The sequence below is a fragment of the Erpetoichthys calabaricus genome, chromosome 9 (assembly GCF_900747795.2).
Source record: "Erpetoichthys calabaricus chromosome 9, fErpCal1.3, whole genome shotgun sequence".
Lineage (NCBI taxonomy): Eukaryota > Metazoa > Chordata > Cladistia > Polypteriformes > Polypteridae > Erpetoichthys > Erpetoichthys calabaricus.
Genome location: NC_041402.2, coordinates 195,880,733 through 195,899,515, shown reverse-complemented (window position 1 = coordinate 195,899,515; position 18,783 = coordinate 195,880,733). Strand labels below are relative to the sequence as shown.

General features: G+C 47.3%; 2 protein-coding genes across 13 annotated transcripts in view; one reads left to right on the top strand and one right to left on the bottom strand.

The window, feature by feature from the left end:
* LOC114657054 (lactose-binding lectin l-2-like) overlaps positions 1–18,783 on the top strand; it is a 561,576-nt gene that overhangs the window by 263,548 nt on the left and 279,245 nt on the right. The window contains exons 6-8 of one of the 3 annotated variants that reach the window (XM_051931856.1): positions 4,699–4,833; positions 4,959–5,070; positions 10,880–11,046. The exons of 1 other annotated variant lie outside the window; for it this stretch is intronic. In XM_051931856.1, coding sequence (XP_051787816.1) covers positions 4,699–4,833; positions 4,959–5,070; positions 10,880–10,974 — 342 coding nt within the window. In that variant the 3' untranslated portion in view covers positions 10,975–11,046. Of the gene's footprint in view, positions 1–4,698; positions 4,834–4,958; positions 5,071–10,879; positions 11,047–18,783 lie in introns of those variants that run through there. One more of the 3 variants, XM_051931854.1, reaches the window with a different exon arrangement.
* The window catches only part of LOC114657053 (lectin-like), a 207,074-nt gene that overhangs the window by 104,148 nt on the left and 84,143 nt on the right, over positions 1–18,783 (bottom strand). The window lies entirely within an intron of this gene.

Below are 18,783 nucleotides of genomic sequence, written 5' to 3'. Positions count from 1 at the left end.
AGTTAGCATACAGAGTGGTCTCAGGTCAAAAGGTCTTGCAAATGTAAAGAATTCTAATAACATCCAATGGCCTTCATTAAGCGGTGGTCTCTGATTTTCAGATGTGTCCTACAGTCTTGAGTATTGTGAATCTGGATGGACGAGATACAACAGCAAATGTTACCAATACTTCCCAATGAAGAAGACCTGGATTGACGCTGAGGTAATGTCTTGTCCTGAGGGCTGTAAGTGACACTGAGGAAATGGTGTGACAGAATGGTATTGCTGCCTTAATATGTGATTTGTGAACAAGTCCAGCACTTTTCTGAGTTCCGTGTCAATCTCCTTCATGGCACGCGTGTCTTTTTTCCCCCTCAGCCAGTTGGCACTTTTGATTTTTTGTCATTCTGCTGTACCTTCACCCCTCAGTCACTTTACTTGCACTGCATTATGGATTGTCCTTCTTTTGCTTTCTCATTCTCTTTGTTGCTCTTTTTAGATTTCTGTCCCTCCTCACTCTCACATTCACATTTACACACAAACAAGACAAACAAAGGGAGCAGAAGACATGAAGTGAGCAGGAAGAAGATGGCGACCTGTAAAGCCGTAGCTGCAGGCTGCACTTCATCTGCTCCATAAACCATATCTGTTCCTGAGAACTCGTTCATAAGGCGACTGTTCATAGCGTGAACACAACACTAGTGGATCTCCGGCTCAGTCCTGGGTGCCCCAGTGGCTGCAGGTTTTTGTTTCCTTCATTTTCCTTCTTATTGATTTCATTTACAGAGCGGCTGACATTTTATCTGAGGTGACTTACAACATCTGAGAGACTATTGGTTTCATTTCTTTTGTTTTCCTCATTATAGGGACAGGCTGGTGAAGTGACCTGCTCAGGTCACACAGGGTCAGTAGTGGGATTTGAACCCACAGCCTCAGAGTCCAAAGCCTTAACCGCAATGTCACACCGCCTGCCTCCCCCTAATTCTGCAGCCAAGTCAGCACAGCGGTGGGATTTGACACTTCAGAGAAATTTGGTTCTTTTGTGTTGGCGTGAAGAGCTTAGCTTTACTTCACTGCTGTCCTCTCCTACTGATTTGCTCTTTTGGTTTGGAGACGTTTGCTCCCTTAGTTTGACCCCAATAATGACAGTTAACAACGAGCAGAGCAGACCACCGGGGCAGGCGATCCTGAATGCTGAAAGGCTGCATCTGCTTCAGTGCCAGGCCCACCGACAGGCTCAGTGGGAAATAAATTAGAAATCAAGATGAGAACGATGATGAAAATTATAAAAACATTTAAAAAAAACACGGAATTATCAACGTGTCACATACAGAAATGACGGGCACATTCCAATCAAAATGTACCAACCGTAGTTTTGTCATTTCAACATGGACCCCAAAACACAGAAACTGGGAGGTAACAGCTGACTTAGTTAGGACTGGAATTCAATTAAGAAGAGAAGTTTGAACAGAAATCCACAGCTCTGGGGGTCTCCAGGGCCGAGTTTGAGAACATTTGGGCTAAACAGAAAAACAAATGATAAGAAGTGGACCCCAATCCTAACAAATGACCCCAAATTCACATTCAAATAATACTAAAGTCTGAATACACACACAGTGACTGACTCACTCGCTCACATATTTATCATTTAGTTCAAAAGCTGACAACTGGCAGGATGGCACATGAAGGGCAGTGGGTGCCCACAAAGACAGGGCATTTAGATAAGTCCATATTTAGGGCTAAAAACACCACCTTAAAATAAAAAAAAATAAAAAAATTACCCTAAAATCTCCAAAAATAATTTAACTGTTTTGATTGAAATTTGGTGACGTAAAAAAAAAAAATGAGAAGGAATGACAGAGAAATGGGGCTGCCATTCATGTGATTATCCATCCATCCATTTTCCAACCCACTGAATCCGAACACAGGGTCACGGGGTTCTGCTGGAGCCAATCCCAGCCAACACCGGGCACAAGGCAGGGAACCAATCCCGGGCAGGGTGCCAACCCACCGCAGGGGACACACAAACACACCAGGCAAAAACACACACTAGGGCCAATTTAGAATCACCAATACACCTAACCTGCATGTCTTTGGACTGTGGGAGGAAACTGGAGTGCCCGGAGGAAACCCATGCAGACACAGGGAGAACATGCAAACTCCACGCAGGGTGGACCTGGGAAGCGAACCCGGATCTCCTAACTGCGAGGCAGCAGTGCTACCACTGCGCCACCGTGCTGCCCAGCATGTGAATTACCATTGGGATTAATAAAGTATCAATCTATCTATTATATAGTGCCTTTCACATCTATCTACCAGGAGTGAAGAGGAAAGCCGAGAGGTCAGGGAAGCTTAAAGAAGACTTGCAGGTTAAAATGTTAGATCAATGTAGATGAGGACAAGACCTTCAATCCATCAGAATTCGTCAGTCCTGTCCACATAAATCCAGCAAAATAACATCAAGTCAAGGTGTGGGGGTCCCTATAGTCCTCGTGCCCACCACACTACTTGGTCACGTATTACACGAGTCTGTGGCTCTCTGTGTGACATCATAACTTTTGTGTGACATTTACCCTTAATGTGTTTCCAACTGTGTCCCTGTGTTCTTGATGAAGTGATTTTTAAGTCACTGTCTCACTCTACTGGACTAATGCTCTTCATCATTTTAAACACTTCAGTCAGTCAGGTCTCCTCTTCATCTCCTTAAGGCTCAGCTCTTTTAATCTTTCCTCATCGCTCATCCCCTGTAGCCCCCCATAATCAGCCAGTCGCTCTTCTCTGGACCTTCTCTTGTGCTGCTATGTCCTCTTTGTAGCCTGGAGACCCAAACTGTACCCACGACTCCAGATGAGGCCTCACCAGCCTGAGCAGAACCTCCTGTGACTTGTACTGTACACATCAAGACGCTATAGAACCTGACATTCTCTTAGCATTCATAATGGTTTCTGAACACTGTCACGAAGTTGATAGCTTAGAGTCCACTATGACTCCTAAATCCTTTTCATAAGGTGGACTCTTGATTTTCAGACCACCCCCATTTTGTATTCTATCCATCCATCCATTTTCCAACCCGCTGAATCCAAACAAAGGGTCACGGGGGTCTGCTTGAGCCAATCCCAGCCAACACAGGGCACAAGGCAGGAACCAACCCCAAGCACTGCGCCAGCCCACCGCAGACATTAATTTCATCCTCCACTAATCTGCCCGAGCCTGTCTGCTGTGCAAGTCCCTCTGTGATGATTCAGTGGATTCTCGATGATCTGCCAGTCCACCTGTCTTGGTATCAACTGCCAACATCACCAGCTTGTCCTTCATATTCCTAAGTCATTTATTGATATTAAAAATAGCAGTAGCCCCAGCACTGCCCCCTGCTGGTCACCACTCTTAACATCTGCCAATTCTGAGAAGGTTCCTCAGCCCATCACCCTCTGCTTCTGGTGTCTCAGCTAATTCTGCCCCCATCTTCACAGCACACCCTGAAGTGCCACTTCTTTAAGATTGATGCCCACCCTCTCATGTGGCACCTTATCAGATGCTTTCTGAGATAAATCACATCATCTGCTCCTCTCTGGTTGTCTCCTTTTCTTGCTTCCTCATAGAATTCCAGCATGTTGGTAAAACACAAGCTCCTCGTCTGAGCCCACGCTGACTGTTGTGTCACGGGGTACCCGCAGCACTCCTTGTTCTGCCAGTTTCTTCTTCAGCCAAGTTTATACTCAACATGTTCATGTTGGGCCACATGGTGAAAATGACATCACACACTAATTCGAGCCCCCCGCAGTGATTTAACTACATGGTGATGCCCGATGTGCCACGACGCTCTGGTCACAAAGCAGAAGCACATCAATCCCTGGGTACAACACAAGCTGGCAGCTGCCACATGATGTGGTCAACATAAAAGTAAAGGGGTCCTCCACGGCCAGAACACAGAGGAGGTGGACATTCTGCTGAGTTGACCACATTGTTTCTTTTCAGCTGTTGTTATCTGAAATTGCTGGAAACATTCAGTTCACCACACCGGCCACCCGCATGAGTGCAGCCTGTGAACATCACTGCTGTGTGTCATAAGGAGCTAACGGGCACCACGACTCAGGGTGTATCACCATTGACGCCAACCCTCCAAACCTTTGTACCGCTACAAGATTACAATTCAAAGTCTTACATTTCAATCCGATTGAAGCCTTCATTTCTACAGGATCCCTGAAATTTCCTTTATTTCTTCTACTTGCCTTTTTGAATTCTAAAGAACACACTTTACTGTAAAATGGTGTCTTGCCAGGACCGCCAACAAAGGCCAAGGTCAGGACAGGCAGGAATTGACCTGCAGCACCGATGCTTTACTGACGGGCGACTGTATGTGGCATATTTAAGAGTGAGGAGACAGGACCACCATTATTGATTCCCAACAGACATAAAACTTCATAATTGTGCAGACCTCATGTCTGAAGTTGGGTGGCACCTCACTTCAAAGTGACAAAGGACAGGCAGTGACACAGCTGGACTGTCCAGTGGTCAGTTTAACACCAGCAGTGGCCTTTTAAGAGTTTGCTGTCTGAAAGCCTTCAACAAAATGCACTCCAAGTATCATGCAGGGGAGCCACTGCCTCAGGGGTCTTACAAAATCTCAAATAAAATGGCAAACCAGTTTTTGTTGTGTCCTTCCTGATGTGTGTGGCATGCTGGCCTAACGTGGACCCTCTCTGTCACCCCCTCCTTTAGCTTTACTGTGTCAGACTTGGAGGAAACCTGGCGTCTGTCCACAGCAGTGGTGACCACCACTTCATCACCAGTCTGATTAAGAGAAGTGACTCCCATCAACCCACCACCTGGCTCGGAGGCTTCGACTGTGTGCGGGTAAGTTGCCCTCCCGTCCATTCATCTTTGTGGTCTTGGGGGGCTGTAAGCTCTAAGATGGCAGAGGAGTGCAATCCTGCTGCAGTGAGGGTCCCGTTGCTTACTGCAATGCTGGTGTTTTGCAGACCTTATCGTGGCTCTGGACTGATGGGTCCCAGTGGGATTTTACAAACTGGAATCCGGGTGAACCCAACAACGACCGTGGCATTGAGAACTGCTTACACACCAACTATCTAGGTAAGCCGTGTGTTCTGTTTTAGGGCTGATGAAGATGACCACTGCAATGGTGACCACTGCCATTTCAACGTTGAGACTGGACGCCACACCAGGGGTAGCCTGGCACTGGACTGGGGTGCTGTGAAGCACTCTGGGGGGCACTCAAGTCTTTTTGTGCTTCACTTGAGCACATTGTACAATAAGAGCGGTGTGTGTGTGTGTGTGTGTGTGGCAGCAACATGTGGGACTGTCCTTAAGACCCCCATGTAGCACACTTTGTAGAACCGAGCAAATCAGAGAAATCTAACTGTCACCGCGTCGACTTGTGACTGGCAGAGCAGGAGGGCGGGCACCAGGGGGCTTGTTAGGATGTGATGAGCGTCACAAATAATTCAACGAGAATAAAGAGAGTGTGAGGGATTCATAAGAGCGAAATCATCAGCCTTTGTTTAAATATCAAATACTCAACCAATCCATCCATCCATTGTCTCCCGCTTATCCGAGGTCGGGTCGCGGGGGCAGCAGCTTGAGCAGAGATGCCCAGACTTCCCTTTCCCCGGCCACTTCTTCTAGCTCTTCCGGGAGAATCCCAAGGCGTTCCCAGGCCAGTCGAGAGACATAGTCCCTCCAGCGTGTCCTGGGTCTTCCCCGGGGCCTCCTCCCGGTTGGACGTGCCTGGAACACCTCACCAGGGAGGCGTCCAGGAGGCATCCTGATCAGATGCCCGAGCCACCTCATCTGACTCCTCTCAATGCGGAGGAGTAGCGGCTCTACTCTGAGCTTCTCACCCTATCTTTAAGGGAAAGCCCAGACACCCTGCGGAGGAAACTCATTTCAGCCGCTTGTATTCGTGATCTCGTTCTTTCGGTCACTACCCATAGCTCATGACCATAGGTGAGGGTAGGAACATAGATCGACTGGTAAATTGAGAGCTTTGCCTTATGGCTCAGCTCCTTTTTCACCACGACAGACCGATGCAGAGCCCGCATTACTTCGGACGCCGCACCGATCCGCCTGTTGACCTCACGCTCCATTCTTCCCTCACTCGTGAACAAGACTCCGAGATACTTGAACTCCTCCACTTGAGGCAGGATCTCGCTACCAACCCTGAGAGGGCACTCCACCCTTTTCCGGCTGAGGACCATGATCTCGGATTTGGAGGTGCTGATTCTCATCCCAGCCGCTTCACACTCGGCTGCGAACTGATCCAGAGAGAGCTGAAGATCACGGCCTGATGAAGTAAACAGGACAACATCATCTGCAAAAAGCAGTGACCCAATCCTGAGTCCATCAAACCGGACACCCTCAACGCCCTGGCTGCGCCTAGAAATTCTGTCCATAAAAGTTATGAACAGAATCGGTGACAAAGGGCAGCCCTGGCGGAGTCCAACTCTCACTGGAAACGGGTTTGACTTACTGCCGGCAATGCGGACCAAGCTCTGACACCGATCGTACAGGGACTGAACAGCTCTTATCAGGGGGTCCGGTACCCCATACTCTCGGAGCACCCCCCACAGGATTCCCCGAGGGACACGGTCGAACGCCTTTTCCAAGTCCACAAAACACATGTAGACTGGTTGGGCAAACTCCCATGCACCCTCCAGGACCCTGCTAAGGGTGTAGAGCTGGTCCACTGTTCCGCGACCAGGACGAAAACCACACTGTTCTTCCTGAATCCGAGGCTCGACTATCCGACGGACCCTCCTCTCCAGGACCCCCGAATAGACTTTTCCAGGGAGGCTGAGGAGTGTGATCCCTCTGTAGTTGGAACACACCCTCCGGTCCCCCTTCTTAAAGAGGGGGACCACCACCCCGGTCTGCCAATCCAGAGGCACTGTCCCTGATGTCCATGCGATGTTGCAGAGGCGTGTCAACCAAGACAGTCCTACAACATCCAGAGCCTTGAGGAACTCCGGGCGTATCTCATCCACCCCCGGGGCCCTGCCACCAAGGAGTTTTTTGACCACCTCGGTGACCTCAGTCCCAGAGATGGGGGAGCCCACCTCTGAGTCCCCAGGCTCTGCTTCCTCATTGGAAGGCATTTTAATGGGATTGAGGAGGTCTTCGAAGTACTCCCCCCACCGACCCACAACGTCCCGAGTCGAGGTCAGCAGCGCACCATCCCCACCATATACAGTGTTGACACTGCACTGCTTCCCCCTCCTGAGACGCCGGATGGTGGACCAGAATCTCCTCGAAGCCGTCCGAAAGTCGTTCTCCATGGCCTCCCCAAACTCCTCCCACGCCCGAGTTTTTGCCTCAGCAACCACCAAAGCCGCATTCCGCTTGGCCTGCCGGTACCTATCAGCTGCCTCCAGAGTCCCACAGGACAAAAGGGACCGGTAGGACTCCTTCTTCAGCTTGACGGCATCCTTCACCGCCGGTGTCCACCAACGGGTTCGGGGATTGCCACCACGACAGGCACAGACCACCTTATGGCCACAGCTCCGGTCAGCTGCCTCAACAATAGAGGCACGGAAAATGGCCCATTCGGACTCAATGTCCCCCACCTCCCTCAGGATGTGGTCGAAGTTCTGCCGGAGGTGGGAGTTGAAGCTACTTCTGACAGGGGGCTCTGCCAGACGTTCCCAGCAGACCCTCACAACACGTTTGGGCCTACCAGGCCTGACCGGCATCCTCCCCCACCATCGAAGCCAACTCACCACCAGGTGGTGATCAGTTGACAGCTCCGCCCCTCTCTTCACCCGAGTGTCCAAGACATGTGGCCGCAAGTCCGACGACACGACCACAAAGTCAATCATCGAACTGACGCCTAGGGTGTCCTGGTGCCAAGTGCACATATGAACACCCCTATGCTTGAACATGGTGTTCGTTTTGGACAATCCGTGACGGGCACAGAAGTCCAATAACAAAACACCGCTCGGGTTCAGATCGGGGGGGCCATTCCTCCCAATCACGCCCTTCCAGGTCTCACTGTCATTGCCCACGTGAGCATTGAAGTCTCCCAGCAGAACGAGGGAGTCCCCAGAAGGTATGCCCTCTAGCACACCCTCCAGGGACTCCAAAAAGGGTGGGTACTCTGAACTGCTGTTTGGTGCATACGCACAAACAACAGTTAGGACCCGTCCCCCAACCCAAAGGCGAAGGGAGGCTACCCTCTCGTCCACCGGGGTAAACCCCAATGTACAGGCTCCAAGTCGGGGGGCAATAAGTATACCCACACCCGCTCGGCGCCTCTCACCGGGGGCAACTCCAGAGTGGTAGAGAGTCCAGCCCCTCTCAAGGAGATTGGTTCCAGAGTCCAAGCTGTGCGTCGAGGTGAGTCCGACTATATCTAGCCGGAACCTCTCAACCTCACGCACTAGCTCAGGGTCCTTCGCCTTCAGAGAGGTGACATTCCACGTCCCAAGAGCCAGCTTCTGTAGCCGAGGATCGGACCGCCAAGGTCCCCACCTTCGGCCACCACCCAACTCACACTGCACCCGACCTCCTTGGCCCCTTTCATAGGTGGTGAGCCCATGGGAAGGGGGACCCACGTTGCCTCTTCGGGCTGTGCCCGGCCGAGCCCCATGGATGCAAGCCCGGCCACCAGGCGCTCGCCATCGAGCTCCACCTCCAGGCCTGGCTCCAGAGGGGGGCCCCGGTGACCCGCGTCCGGGCAAAGGAAAACGCTGTCCAAAGTTTTCTTTCATCATAGTAGGTTTGAACCACACTTTGTCTCATCCCTCACCTAGGATCAGTTTGCCTTGGGTGACCCTACCAGGGGCATAAAGCCCCGGAAAACAGAGCTCCTAGGATCAATGGGACACGCAAACCCCTCCACCACAATAAGGTGACGGTTAAAGGAGGGGTACTCAGCCAATAAAAAAAAATAAAAAAGAATAAACAAGACCCCGCGCTCACCTCATGCGGCCTTTTTAAGTTCTGTTCTTCAGTGGGCAGCATGGTGGCATTTGATGGCCCTCTGATGGACTGGCTGCACGCTCAGGGGTGGTTGGCACTTTGCACCTGATGCTGTCAGGGTGGGCTCTGGTCACCGTGTGTGGGTGGGCGTCACGCAGGCCTGATAACGTTTGGATGGCTGAATTACATTTTATGGGGGGCACACTGGCATGGCAGACTGCAGCCTGGTCACAGCCTGTGTGTGTTTATTCCTCACATCCCAAAGACATTCAACTGGAATTCTATGGGAAAAAAGCAAAAAGTATTCAGCCAGAGAGGTGCACAGGAAGTCATGTGTTTGGATTTTCAGAAAGCTTTTCATAAGAGAACCTGCAGATCAACCTAAAACACGTGGGAACTCATGCCATGGTGTGCCAATGGGTCCAAAATCGGCTTTGACTGTGGAAACAAAGGGTTATGAGGGTGGAGGTTATTGAGATTACAGGATGTTACAAGTGATGGTCCTCAGTGTTCTGTACTATGAGTGACAGCACCAAAGACGTGGGGGGCACATCAGGAGAGGGACAAACGGGCAAAACAGGCCAAAGGTCAAAACGGAGAGCAAAGGTGTCATAACATGACATGAGAATCAGGGTCTAATCTCATAGCACAAGGTCACACCAGAGGGGACCCTCGCTGAAACACAGCACTGATTTTCTGGACCACCCTACACGACTCCACTCAGTTCTACTCCAAGGTCCTCCATGTGATCCGATCTTCACGTAAGTCACAAATGTCAGCAAAGCCAAATCGGCTCAACACGCTAACAGCACACGAGTCTAATGGACATGAACCCAGCATTCAGGGTGGGCACTGGAGGAGCTGAATGAAGCCCACTTGGCGGCAGTAACCTCCAGCTGCGTCTGCTCCGCCATATTCTGAGGATGTCAGGTGTGCGTCTGTACGTTGTTAGCAGAAGCCGACTGCGTGTGTTTGCTTTTCTATTGTACTGTCGATGGCCGCATTTCAAGATAAATTTATTTACTTAATGCAAAGGGAAGTATTGCCAAAGGGCCTTTTCTTGCCATTGTGCCCGAGGCTCTTCTGGGTGAAGAATCAGGTGGCACCACTAGAGCAGATGCAAACATTCACAAGCTGTTCATCTTTTAATCACCCCAGGGAATGATGGGAAATAAATATCTCAATGAAAATGTCAAAAAAGGAAACAAACTCAGCCATTGATAAAACAGAGCCCAGTCCAATATCCTGCGATGGACTGGCACCTGCCTTGTGCCCTGTGCTAGCTGGGATGGGCTCTGCAGCACTAAATGGGTTAGAAAATGACGGACCAACCTCAGTTCAGTTGGCACCGAGCGAGCCGTCATTCAACAAAACCCTTCATGGGTCACACGTAGCTCACTGAAAAACTGGGCGAGCTGACCCACCCTGCGAGTGACGTCATTAAGTACCCACAACACTTGGCAACACTTCAATCATTTTGGCCAGGACAGATTAAGACCCCGCAGACCCCACTTAGCTCCTTGACAGAGAGCTGATCAGACTTTTACTAATGCAGTGTGTTTCGTGATGTTTTGTGTTTGGCGAGAGGAGATCAAGCGGTCACCAGAGAGCCTACTTTGGTTCATGGGGCTCTGAGGGGTCCCCAGTGGTCTTTTTGGTCACACAGACACCCACACTGTTGAAGAGGCCTCTTGCCATCACACCCAGACCCTCCTCTGAATTTTTGCATCTCTTGGTTTAAAACCCCTGCTGACGTTGGTGACGGCGTAACACCAGGCGGCTGGACCTTGAGAATTTCCTTTCGATGTCCTCCACCGCATCACCTGCACGCCGACTCCTGGTCCAACTTTCCGGCACTCGGCGGGTGGGATGGCAACGTTCTCTAGTCCCTCAAATCTCAAAATGAGTTTGTGAGTTGCTGCTCCTCCAGTGTTGTCCTCACCTCTCCTCTTGTGTTTCTTTTCAGTTCCAGGTGGCTGGAATGACATCGAGTGTGAACATCAGTTTCCATTTGTCTGCATGATAAACGACTGGCCAATGCTGTATAATAAAAAGGAGTGAAGCCATGAGAGACGGTGAAGATGTCTGATCTTCATTACACTTTGGCTGTTTCTAAATAAAAACACATCTAGCATTCATCCTGCTGTCTTGTTCTCTAAATTATTTTCTCATTTAGGATGGACAAGCTACAGTACTAAGACATGTCACTTGCTCTCCTTCGCCTGCTCTGTGACTAACAGGCCACCTCATATGACCTAAGTAAACTCAGCAGTGGCCACAATCTGATGGCCGTAACCAATGGGTGGTCATCCGGAGGTGGGCTTCAGATCTTGGCTGGCTGACCACAGTAGTGATGGACAGCACCACACAACACTGTAAGAAATGAATGGAATGACAGTGAAGGTGTGCTGCAGGATGGGAGCCGTGACTTAAAGACCACCAGCCACACAGTGTGATGGGGATCATGATGGGCCTGAGAGAGTTGAGCTGTCTGATGTGGGCATTCTGACCAGTGTATGTGGCGGTGGTCCTGCTGCTGGGGTCTTGTAGTTTTCGTGGCTCAGCTGAGGATGTGGAGAGGCCGTTTACGTAGATGACGATGTCCTCTTTGTCCCACCCGACTGTGACCTTCCAGATGGACTTGAGTGATTTGTGGCGTGGATGAGGATCAGCACCTCCAAGTCTGAGCTCAGGGTTCCCAGTTGGAAAAGCTGGGATTGGTCTGTAGTGGTCCAGTGCTGCTAAGATTCACACCATCAAGATGACGGGGATTTATTTATTTTTATTAGAGGATCCCAGGGATGCCCCCAGCCTTGGCTCGACCTGCACACACTTACAAACTGAGACAAAATAAATCACACTGGGGAACAACAACAATTAAAGAATATAATGACATTAAATAATATAAATAACTAGCCAACCCGCGGCTTAGCAGATGCTGCATAATTATGTATTGATGGGTGAACACTTCCTGAAAGACACAGTTGTCCAAATGGGTGGGTTTGACGATACAACTGTAGGTGAGTGAAAAGATGGAACTCTTGAGAGGGCAACATACAATTTTCTGTGACTGACAATTGGAGGACCGCCACCGCACGCTGCATACAGCGATTCACATACGCGACAAACATACTGCTTCTTAGGTGGTCCTGCCACGTCTACCCTCATTCTCGAAGCATACACACTGCCTGTTCATGTGCCCACTCGCAAGAGCAACTCACAGATATCCGTCCACCAACTCTAAGACCATGGCATGTAAAACAGTTTGTGATGGTGGACGTGGTTGTGCATCGTAACCGAAAAGAAAAATGAAAAGTCAACGTAGCTCAGAGGTGCATGTGGATTGTAACAGAGACAAACGTTAATGACGCCCTGTTTTGTGAGTTGCTGCGTCCGAGTTGGTAGGTGTGGCTCTGTGAGATGTCGTATCCAATGGTCTTAGAGTTGGTGGGCATGGCTCTATCCTGCGTGCTCCATGGGTGTCTTGCTTGCGCTGGCAGCTGCTTAGTGAATTATATATATAGATACCACCCCAGTACCCCTACAGCGATATTAAATTAAACACATAAACACAAACTCCACCCAGCAAAGTCCATGGAATAAATGACAGATGACGAGAGTTAAGTCCAGAGATCTGCATGTTGTAAGGGAATGAAAAACAGTCCTACTGGTAGACACTGTAAAGGTGAAGACGGGCAGATGGATGGTTCAGGAGCGCTGCTATACTTGTGGGAAAGCCGTGAATCCACAATCAGTCCTCAGCTCACAGGTAGACAGATGATCGAGACCCCAACAACGACACAATCCAGGACACAGCGACTAAATATGACTTCATTAACAGAAGGCAGTCCGACAGGTAAATGAAACACAAAATACAATAACAACCAACCCTCCCCCCCCCCACCCACCTTTGCCACCTGCCCTCCTTTTATTCTCCTCTGACCACCTTTGACCCCAACGGCCCCTGCAGGGACTGCTGGGAGATGCAGTTTTTACTGATAGTAGCACTGCTACAATCCCACCCCCCAGGCCGTGGTGTACAGCTGGACCAAGACTTGAGGTTCGTGATCTTCACTGTGTCTACCTTGTTAGTCCCCGGTAATCCCCACTCTACTGCATAGGTCACCGGTCCCTTCCGTTGGACCACCATTGCCGGGCCGAACCACTTTTGAGCCAGTTTCGCCATGAACTTTTCTGATGCTTTGGAGAGGGGATGAGTCCTGATCCAGACTTTCTCCCCAACCGAGAATTGTACAAGCTTATGTCTCTGGTTGTACGATTGAGACTGTCTGGACTGGGACCTCACCATCCTTTATCTGTCTGCCTAAAGCTAACAATGCAGGGGTCTCACCCATAACCTCGTGCACCGCTGTGTTCAATGCGAACTGCAGCTCAGGCAGCCACTTTGTCCAATCCTGATGGTGGTCTCTGACGAAGGATGCTATCATAGTCTTCAGGGTCCGGTTCACCCACTCAGTGCAATTAGACTTGGGATGGTACGCTGTCGTTTTCAGGTGATCCAAAATTCTTCGGCCTCTGAGCCGGTAAACTGCGGGCCCCGGTCTGTGATGATGTTCTTCAGCACCCCCCATCGGGTAAAGATCTCATCCTTCAGGGTGGAACATATCTTCTTGGCGGTGGTGCAAAAACATAAAATGATGTAATTGAACAAAATGTATGTGTGTAAGTACAGAAAATAGGACAGAATGATCAAACTTGTTTGTGTTTTGCGTACGTGACAAAAAGCATATATACTTTCTGTAATTTTTCTTTCAATGATGTGTGTGACAAGAAAATATACCTTTAGGGTAAAGACTTTACCAATTGGAATAATACAAAATGAGTCAGGACGCTATTTTTATTGCTTACGTGGTCTACGATCAGGAGACTAGAAAAGCTATAAAAGGGCAAGGATATCTGCGCTCGAGGCAGATGAAGTGCGGTGTCCTAGGACTGTATTTCTCTGTCATTTTACCCCTGCCTGGTATCCATATTACTAACGGAGAATGCTAAACCGGATGATGGACGCAGGCACATCCGGCCATGGGCCGTAGCTGCAAAAAGACGTACTGCGCAGGCGCAAAAAGAATCCGAGAGAGTCGGCTGAGGAGCCGAGAGAGGCGGATCAGGGTCCGCGAGAGGCGCAGGCGCAAAAAGAGTCCGCGAGAGTCGGAGAAAGGCGGATGAGGGGCCGCGACACCGAAAAAAGGAAAAGGCGCATAAAGAAGTAGTCAAACAACAACAACACCAACATTTATTTATATAGCACATTTTCATACAAAAAGTAGCTCAAAGTGCTTTACATAATGAAGAAAAAAAGAATAAAAGACAAAAAAGAAATTAAAATAAGACAACCTTAGTTAACATAATAAGGAGTAAGGTCCGATGGCCAGGGTGGACAGAAAAAACAAAAAAAAACTCCAGAAAGCTGGAGAAAAAAATAAAATCTGTAGGGGTTCCAGGCCACGAGACCGCCCAGTCCCCTTTGGGCATTCTACCTAACATAAATGAAATAGTCCTCTTTGTAGTTAGGGTTCTCACGGAGTCACTTGATGCTGATGGTTATACAGACTTCTGGCTTTTAATCCATCCATCATTGTTGGAACATCATGGTGCTTTGGGTAGATGGTGGTGGCACAAGCCACCACCAATAGGACACCGGAAAAGGAAACAGAAGAGAGAGTAGGGGTTAGTACAAATTTTGAATGAATAGTTATTATAATGAATTGGATATACAGAGTGTCAGGATTAAATTACAGTGAAGTTATGAGAAGGCCATGTTAAAATAATGTGTTTTCAGTAGTTTTTTAAAGTGCTCCACTGTATTAGCCTGGCGAATTCCTACTGGCAGGCTATTCCAGATTTTAGGTGCATAACAGCAGAAGGCCGCCTCACCACTTCTTTTAAGTTTTGCTCTTGGAATTCTAAGGAGACACTCAGTTGAGGATCTGAGGTTGCGATTTGGAATATAAGGTGTCAGACATTCCGATATATAAGCCGGGGCGAGATTATTTAAAGCTTTATAAACCATAAGCAGAATTTTAAAGTCAGTTCTGAATGACACAGGTAACCAGTGTAGTGACATCAAAACTGGAGAAATGTGTTCGGATTTTCTTTTCCTGGTAAGGATTCTAGCAGCTGCATTCTGCACTAACTGCAAACGATTGATGTCTTTTTTGGGGAGTCCTGAGAGGAGTGCATTACAGTAATCTAGCCGACTAAAGACAAACGCATGAACTAATTTCTCTGCATCTTTCGATGATATAAGAGGTCTAACTTTTGCTATGTTCCTTAGGTGAAAAAATGCTGTCCTAGTGATCTTATTAATATGCGATTTAAAATTCAGATTACAATCAACGGTTACCCCTAAGCTTTTTACCTCCGATTTGACTTTTAATCCTAATGCATCCAGTTTATTTCTAATAGCCTCATTGTATCCATTATTGCCAATCACTAAGATTTCGGTTTTTTCTTTATTTAATTTGAGAAAGTTACTATTCATCCATTCTGAGATACAGGTTAGACATTGTGTTAGCGAATCAAGAGATTTGGGGTCATCAGGTGCTATTGATAAATACAGCTGTGTGTCATCAGCATAGCTGTGGTAGCTCACGTTATGTCCCGAGATAATCTGACCTAATGGAAGCATGTAGATGGAGAAGAGCAGCGGACCCAGGATAGAGCCTTGTGGAACACCATATAGAATATCATGTGTCTTTGAGTTATAATTACCACAACTAACAAAGAATTTTCTCCCTGCCAGGTAGGATTCAAACCAGTTTAAGACACTGCCAGAGAGGCCCACCCATTGACTAAGGCGATTCTTAAGAATATTATGATCAATAGTGTCAAATGCGGCACTCAAATCTAAGAGGATGAGAACAGATAAATGGCCTCTGTCTGCATTTACCCGCAAGTCATTTACTACTTTAACGAGTGCAGTTTCTGTGCGGTGATTTGTTCTAAAACCTGACTGAAATTTATCAAGAATAGCAGGTTTATTGAGGTGCTCATTTAACTGCATAATGACTGCCTTCTCTAGAATTTTACTTAAGAAAGGCAGGTTAGAGATGGGTCTATAATTTTCAAGAGCAGAGGGGTCGAGATTATTTTTCTTAAGTAGGGGTTTAACTACCGCAGTCTTAAGACAGTCTGGGAAGACCCCCGTATCTAATGACGAATTTACTATGTCAAGAACATTATCAATAAGCACACCCGATACTTCTTTGAAAAAATTTGTTGGTATTGGGTCAAGGGCACAGGTGGATGGTTTCATTTGAGAAATTATTTTATGTAAATCAGGTAAATCTATCCTAGTGAAAGACTCTAATTTATTTATTATGGAGTACTGGGGTTTCGGGGGATCCTTAGTGTTGGGGAGATATACTATGTTATTTCTAATATCATTAATTTTTTGATTGAAAAATACAGCGATAGCCTCACAGGTTTTACTGGAAGTACTTAGGAGGCATTCCTTTGAGTTACCTGGGTTTAACAGATGATCAATTGTCGAAAATAAGACTCTGGGATTACTAGCATTGTTATTTATAATCTTAGAGAAATAGCAGCGCCTCTCAAGACGGACTGTGTTATTGTATTCTGTTATTTTAACTTTTAATATCTCATAGTCAATAGTTAGTTTAGTCTTCCTCCATTTACGCTCAGCTCTACGGCATGTTCTCTTTAAATCAGACACTCTTTGGGTCTTCCAAGGTATAACAATGCTAGAAGATTTTTTAACTGTCTTTTCAGGTGCAACTATGTCAACAGCAGCCCTCACTTTAGTATTAAATCTTTCCACCTTACTATTTACATTCTCCTCGCTATTATAGTTGGCACTATAAACGGACTGATTGGTTAGAATGTTTGTAAGTTTTAAAGTTGCTGATGAGTCAAAGAAGCGTTTTTTAACAATATGCTTCTCATGAGTGTTTTCTATCATTATTTCTATATTAAATAGTAGAAGAAAATGGTCTGATAGACCCGTATCAATGACCTGCTTTATATCAACTTTTAGTCCTTTAGTAATTACTAAGTCTAACGTATGACCTGCTTTATGTGTAGGCTGATTAACGAGCTGTCTCAAATCAAAAGAGTCCAGGAGGTTCATAAATTCTTTTACTTTTTGGTCACATTGATTATCTACATGAAAATTAAAGTCGCCGACTATTAAGAGTGCGTCATAGTTCGTAATTAAGATTGACATCAAGTCAGAGAATTCCTCAAAGAAAGACGCGTTGAATTTTGGAGGTCTATACACGGATAATACTAGAACGTGAGAATCTCCCTGAATAATAATGGCGAGATACTCAAAAGACTTGAATTTACCAAAACTGATATTTTTACATTTTAACCTGCTAGAGTAAATGTTCGCTAGCCCTCCACCTCTCTTTCCTTGGCGATCAGCACGAGTAAAACTGTAATCCGGAGGCAAACGCGGGCAAAGCACGAAACACATTGCACACGAAACTAAACACACCAAAAAAAAAGAACAGACGAGCGCACAACAGCAAGGCACGACCCCACCCCCCCCCCCCCCACCCTACAGGCACGGGACGGGACGGGACGGGACACACACCAAGAGGGGGATTCAACAAGCCCATGGAAGACAAAAAAAAAGAACACAAAACCACCCCACAGACCCTACAAGCAAGGGACGGGACACACACAAAGAGGGGGATTCAAACAAGACACAGGAACACAAAAAGAAAGAAGACGCTCGCGCAACAACAATCCTCAACCCCCCCATACATCCATAAGAAGTGACACCCAAAGCCACATATTCTAAAGTGAATGTCGACACCTTCACACTAGGCAGCATAGGTGTCAGCATAGGTGGATGTCCTTTCAATAAAGCACTATTAACCGTTCAACTGCAGAAAAGGATACATATTAACAGTGAGTGCGATCCTCCTTATTACTTATCCATATTTCGCATGCTGAGAAAGAAACAAGTCATAAATACACGGTCACGGGTACAAAACGATTCGGAAAGGATAACGGGAACAAACACACGAACACGAAAGAAACAAGAAAATAGACGGCGGCGCATAAAACGAGCTTCTGAAACACCGGGAGAAAAAATGTCTCAGATCAAAAAACGCAAAGCACAAGTGACACCGTTACAGAGACGTGCCCAAATGGACAGACACAATGAACATAGACGCATTCAGCGCGCGTGTCAAAGTGCTGCATCGAAAGAAGCGCGATTTCAAACCGAAAGAGCTCGCGTATCAGACATACAAAAAAGGTAGCGAAGAGACAGAATAAATGAACGGAGACGTGAACAACGCGCAAATGAACTGACAGAAAAAAAAAAAGCAAGACGCGAAAAGCACAAAGCTCAAATGACCGACATACAAAAACGGACAAGGCTCGATACAAACAATGCACGGCGTAGACTGAAACGGACTTTGCGCAAAGCGGAGGAGAATAAAAAAAAAGAAAAAAATAGCGCGTCACAAATAATGGACATGCAACAAAAAGGCAATCAAACGCAAAAAGCAAAACATGCCCGTCGCGGACATCAACGCCACACACCTGTTAAACGCTTACGCCAAATGGCTGAAAACGCCTTCAATAAGGAATCCACTATTGAGGAAAATTCATTGGGATTAATGAATGTCATTTGCAATCATTGTCATTCACTTAACTTCACAGAAGAAACAACTGACAATACAAATAATGAATTTACACGTTGTTGTCAAAAAGGTCAGAGTAGACTGACTCCTTTACATTCTTATCCTGAATATCTAAAGAAGCTTCTAACTAACGATGTGCCTGAAAGTAAAAACTTTATGAACTGCATTAGATCCTACAATAGTTCATTTGCTTTTGCATCTACCGGAGTACATATCAGGCCACCAAAAG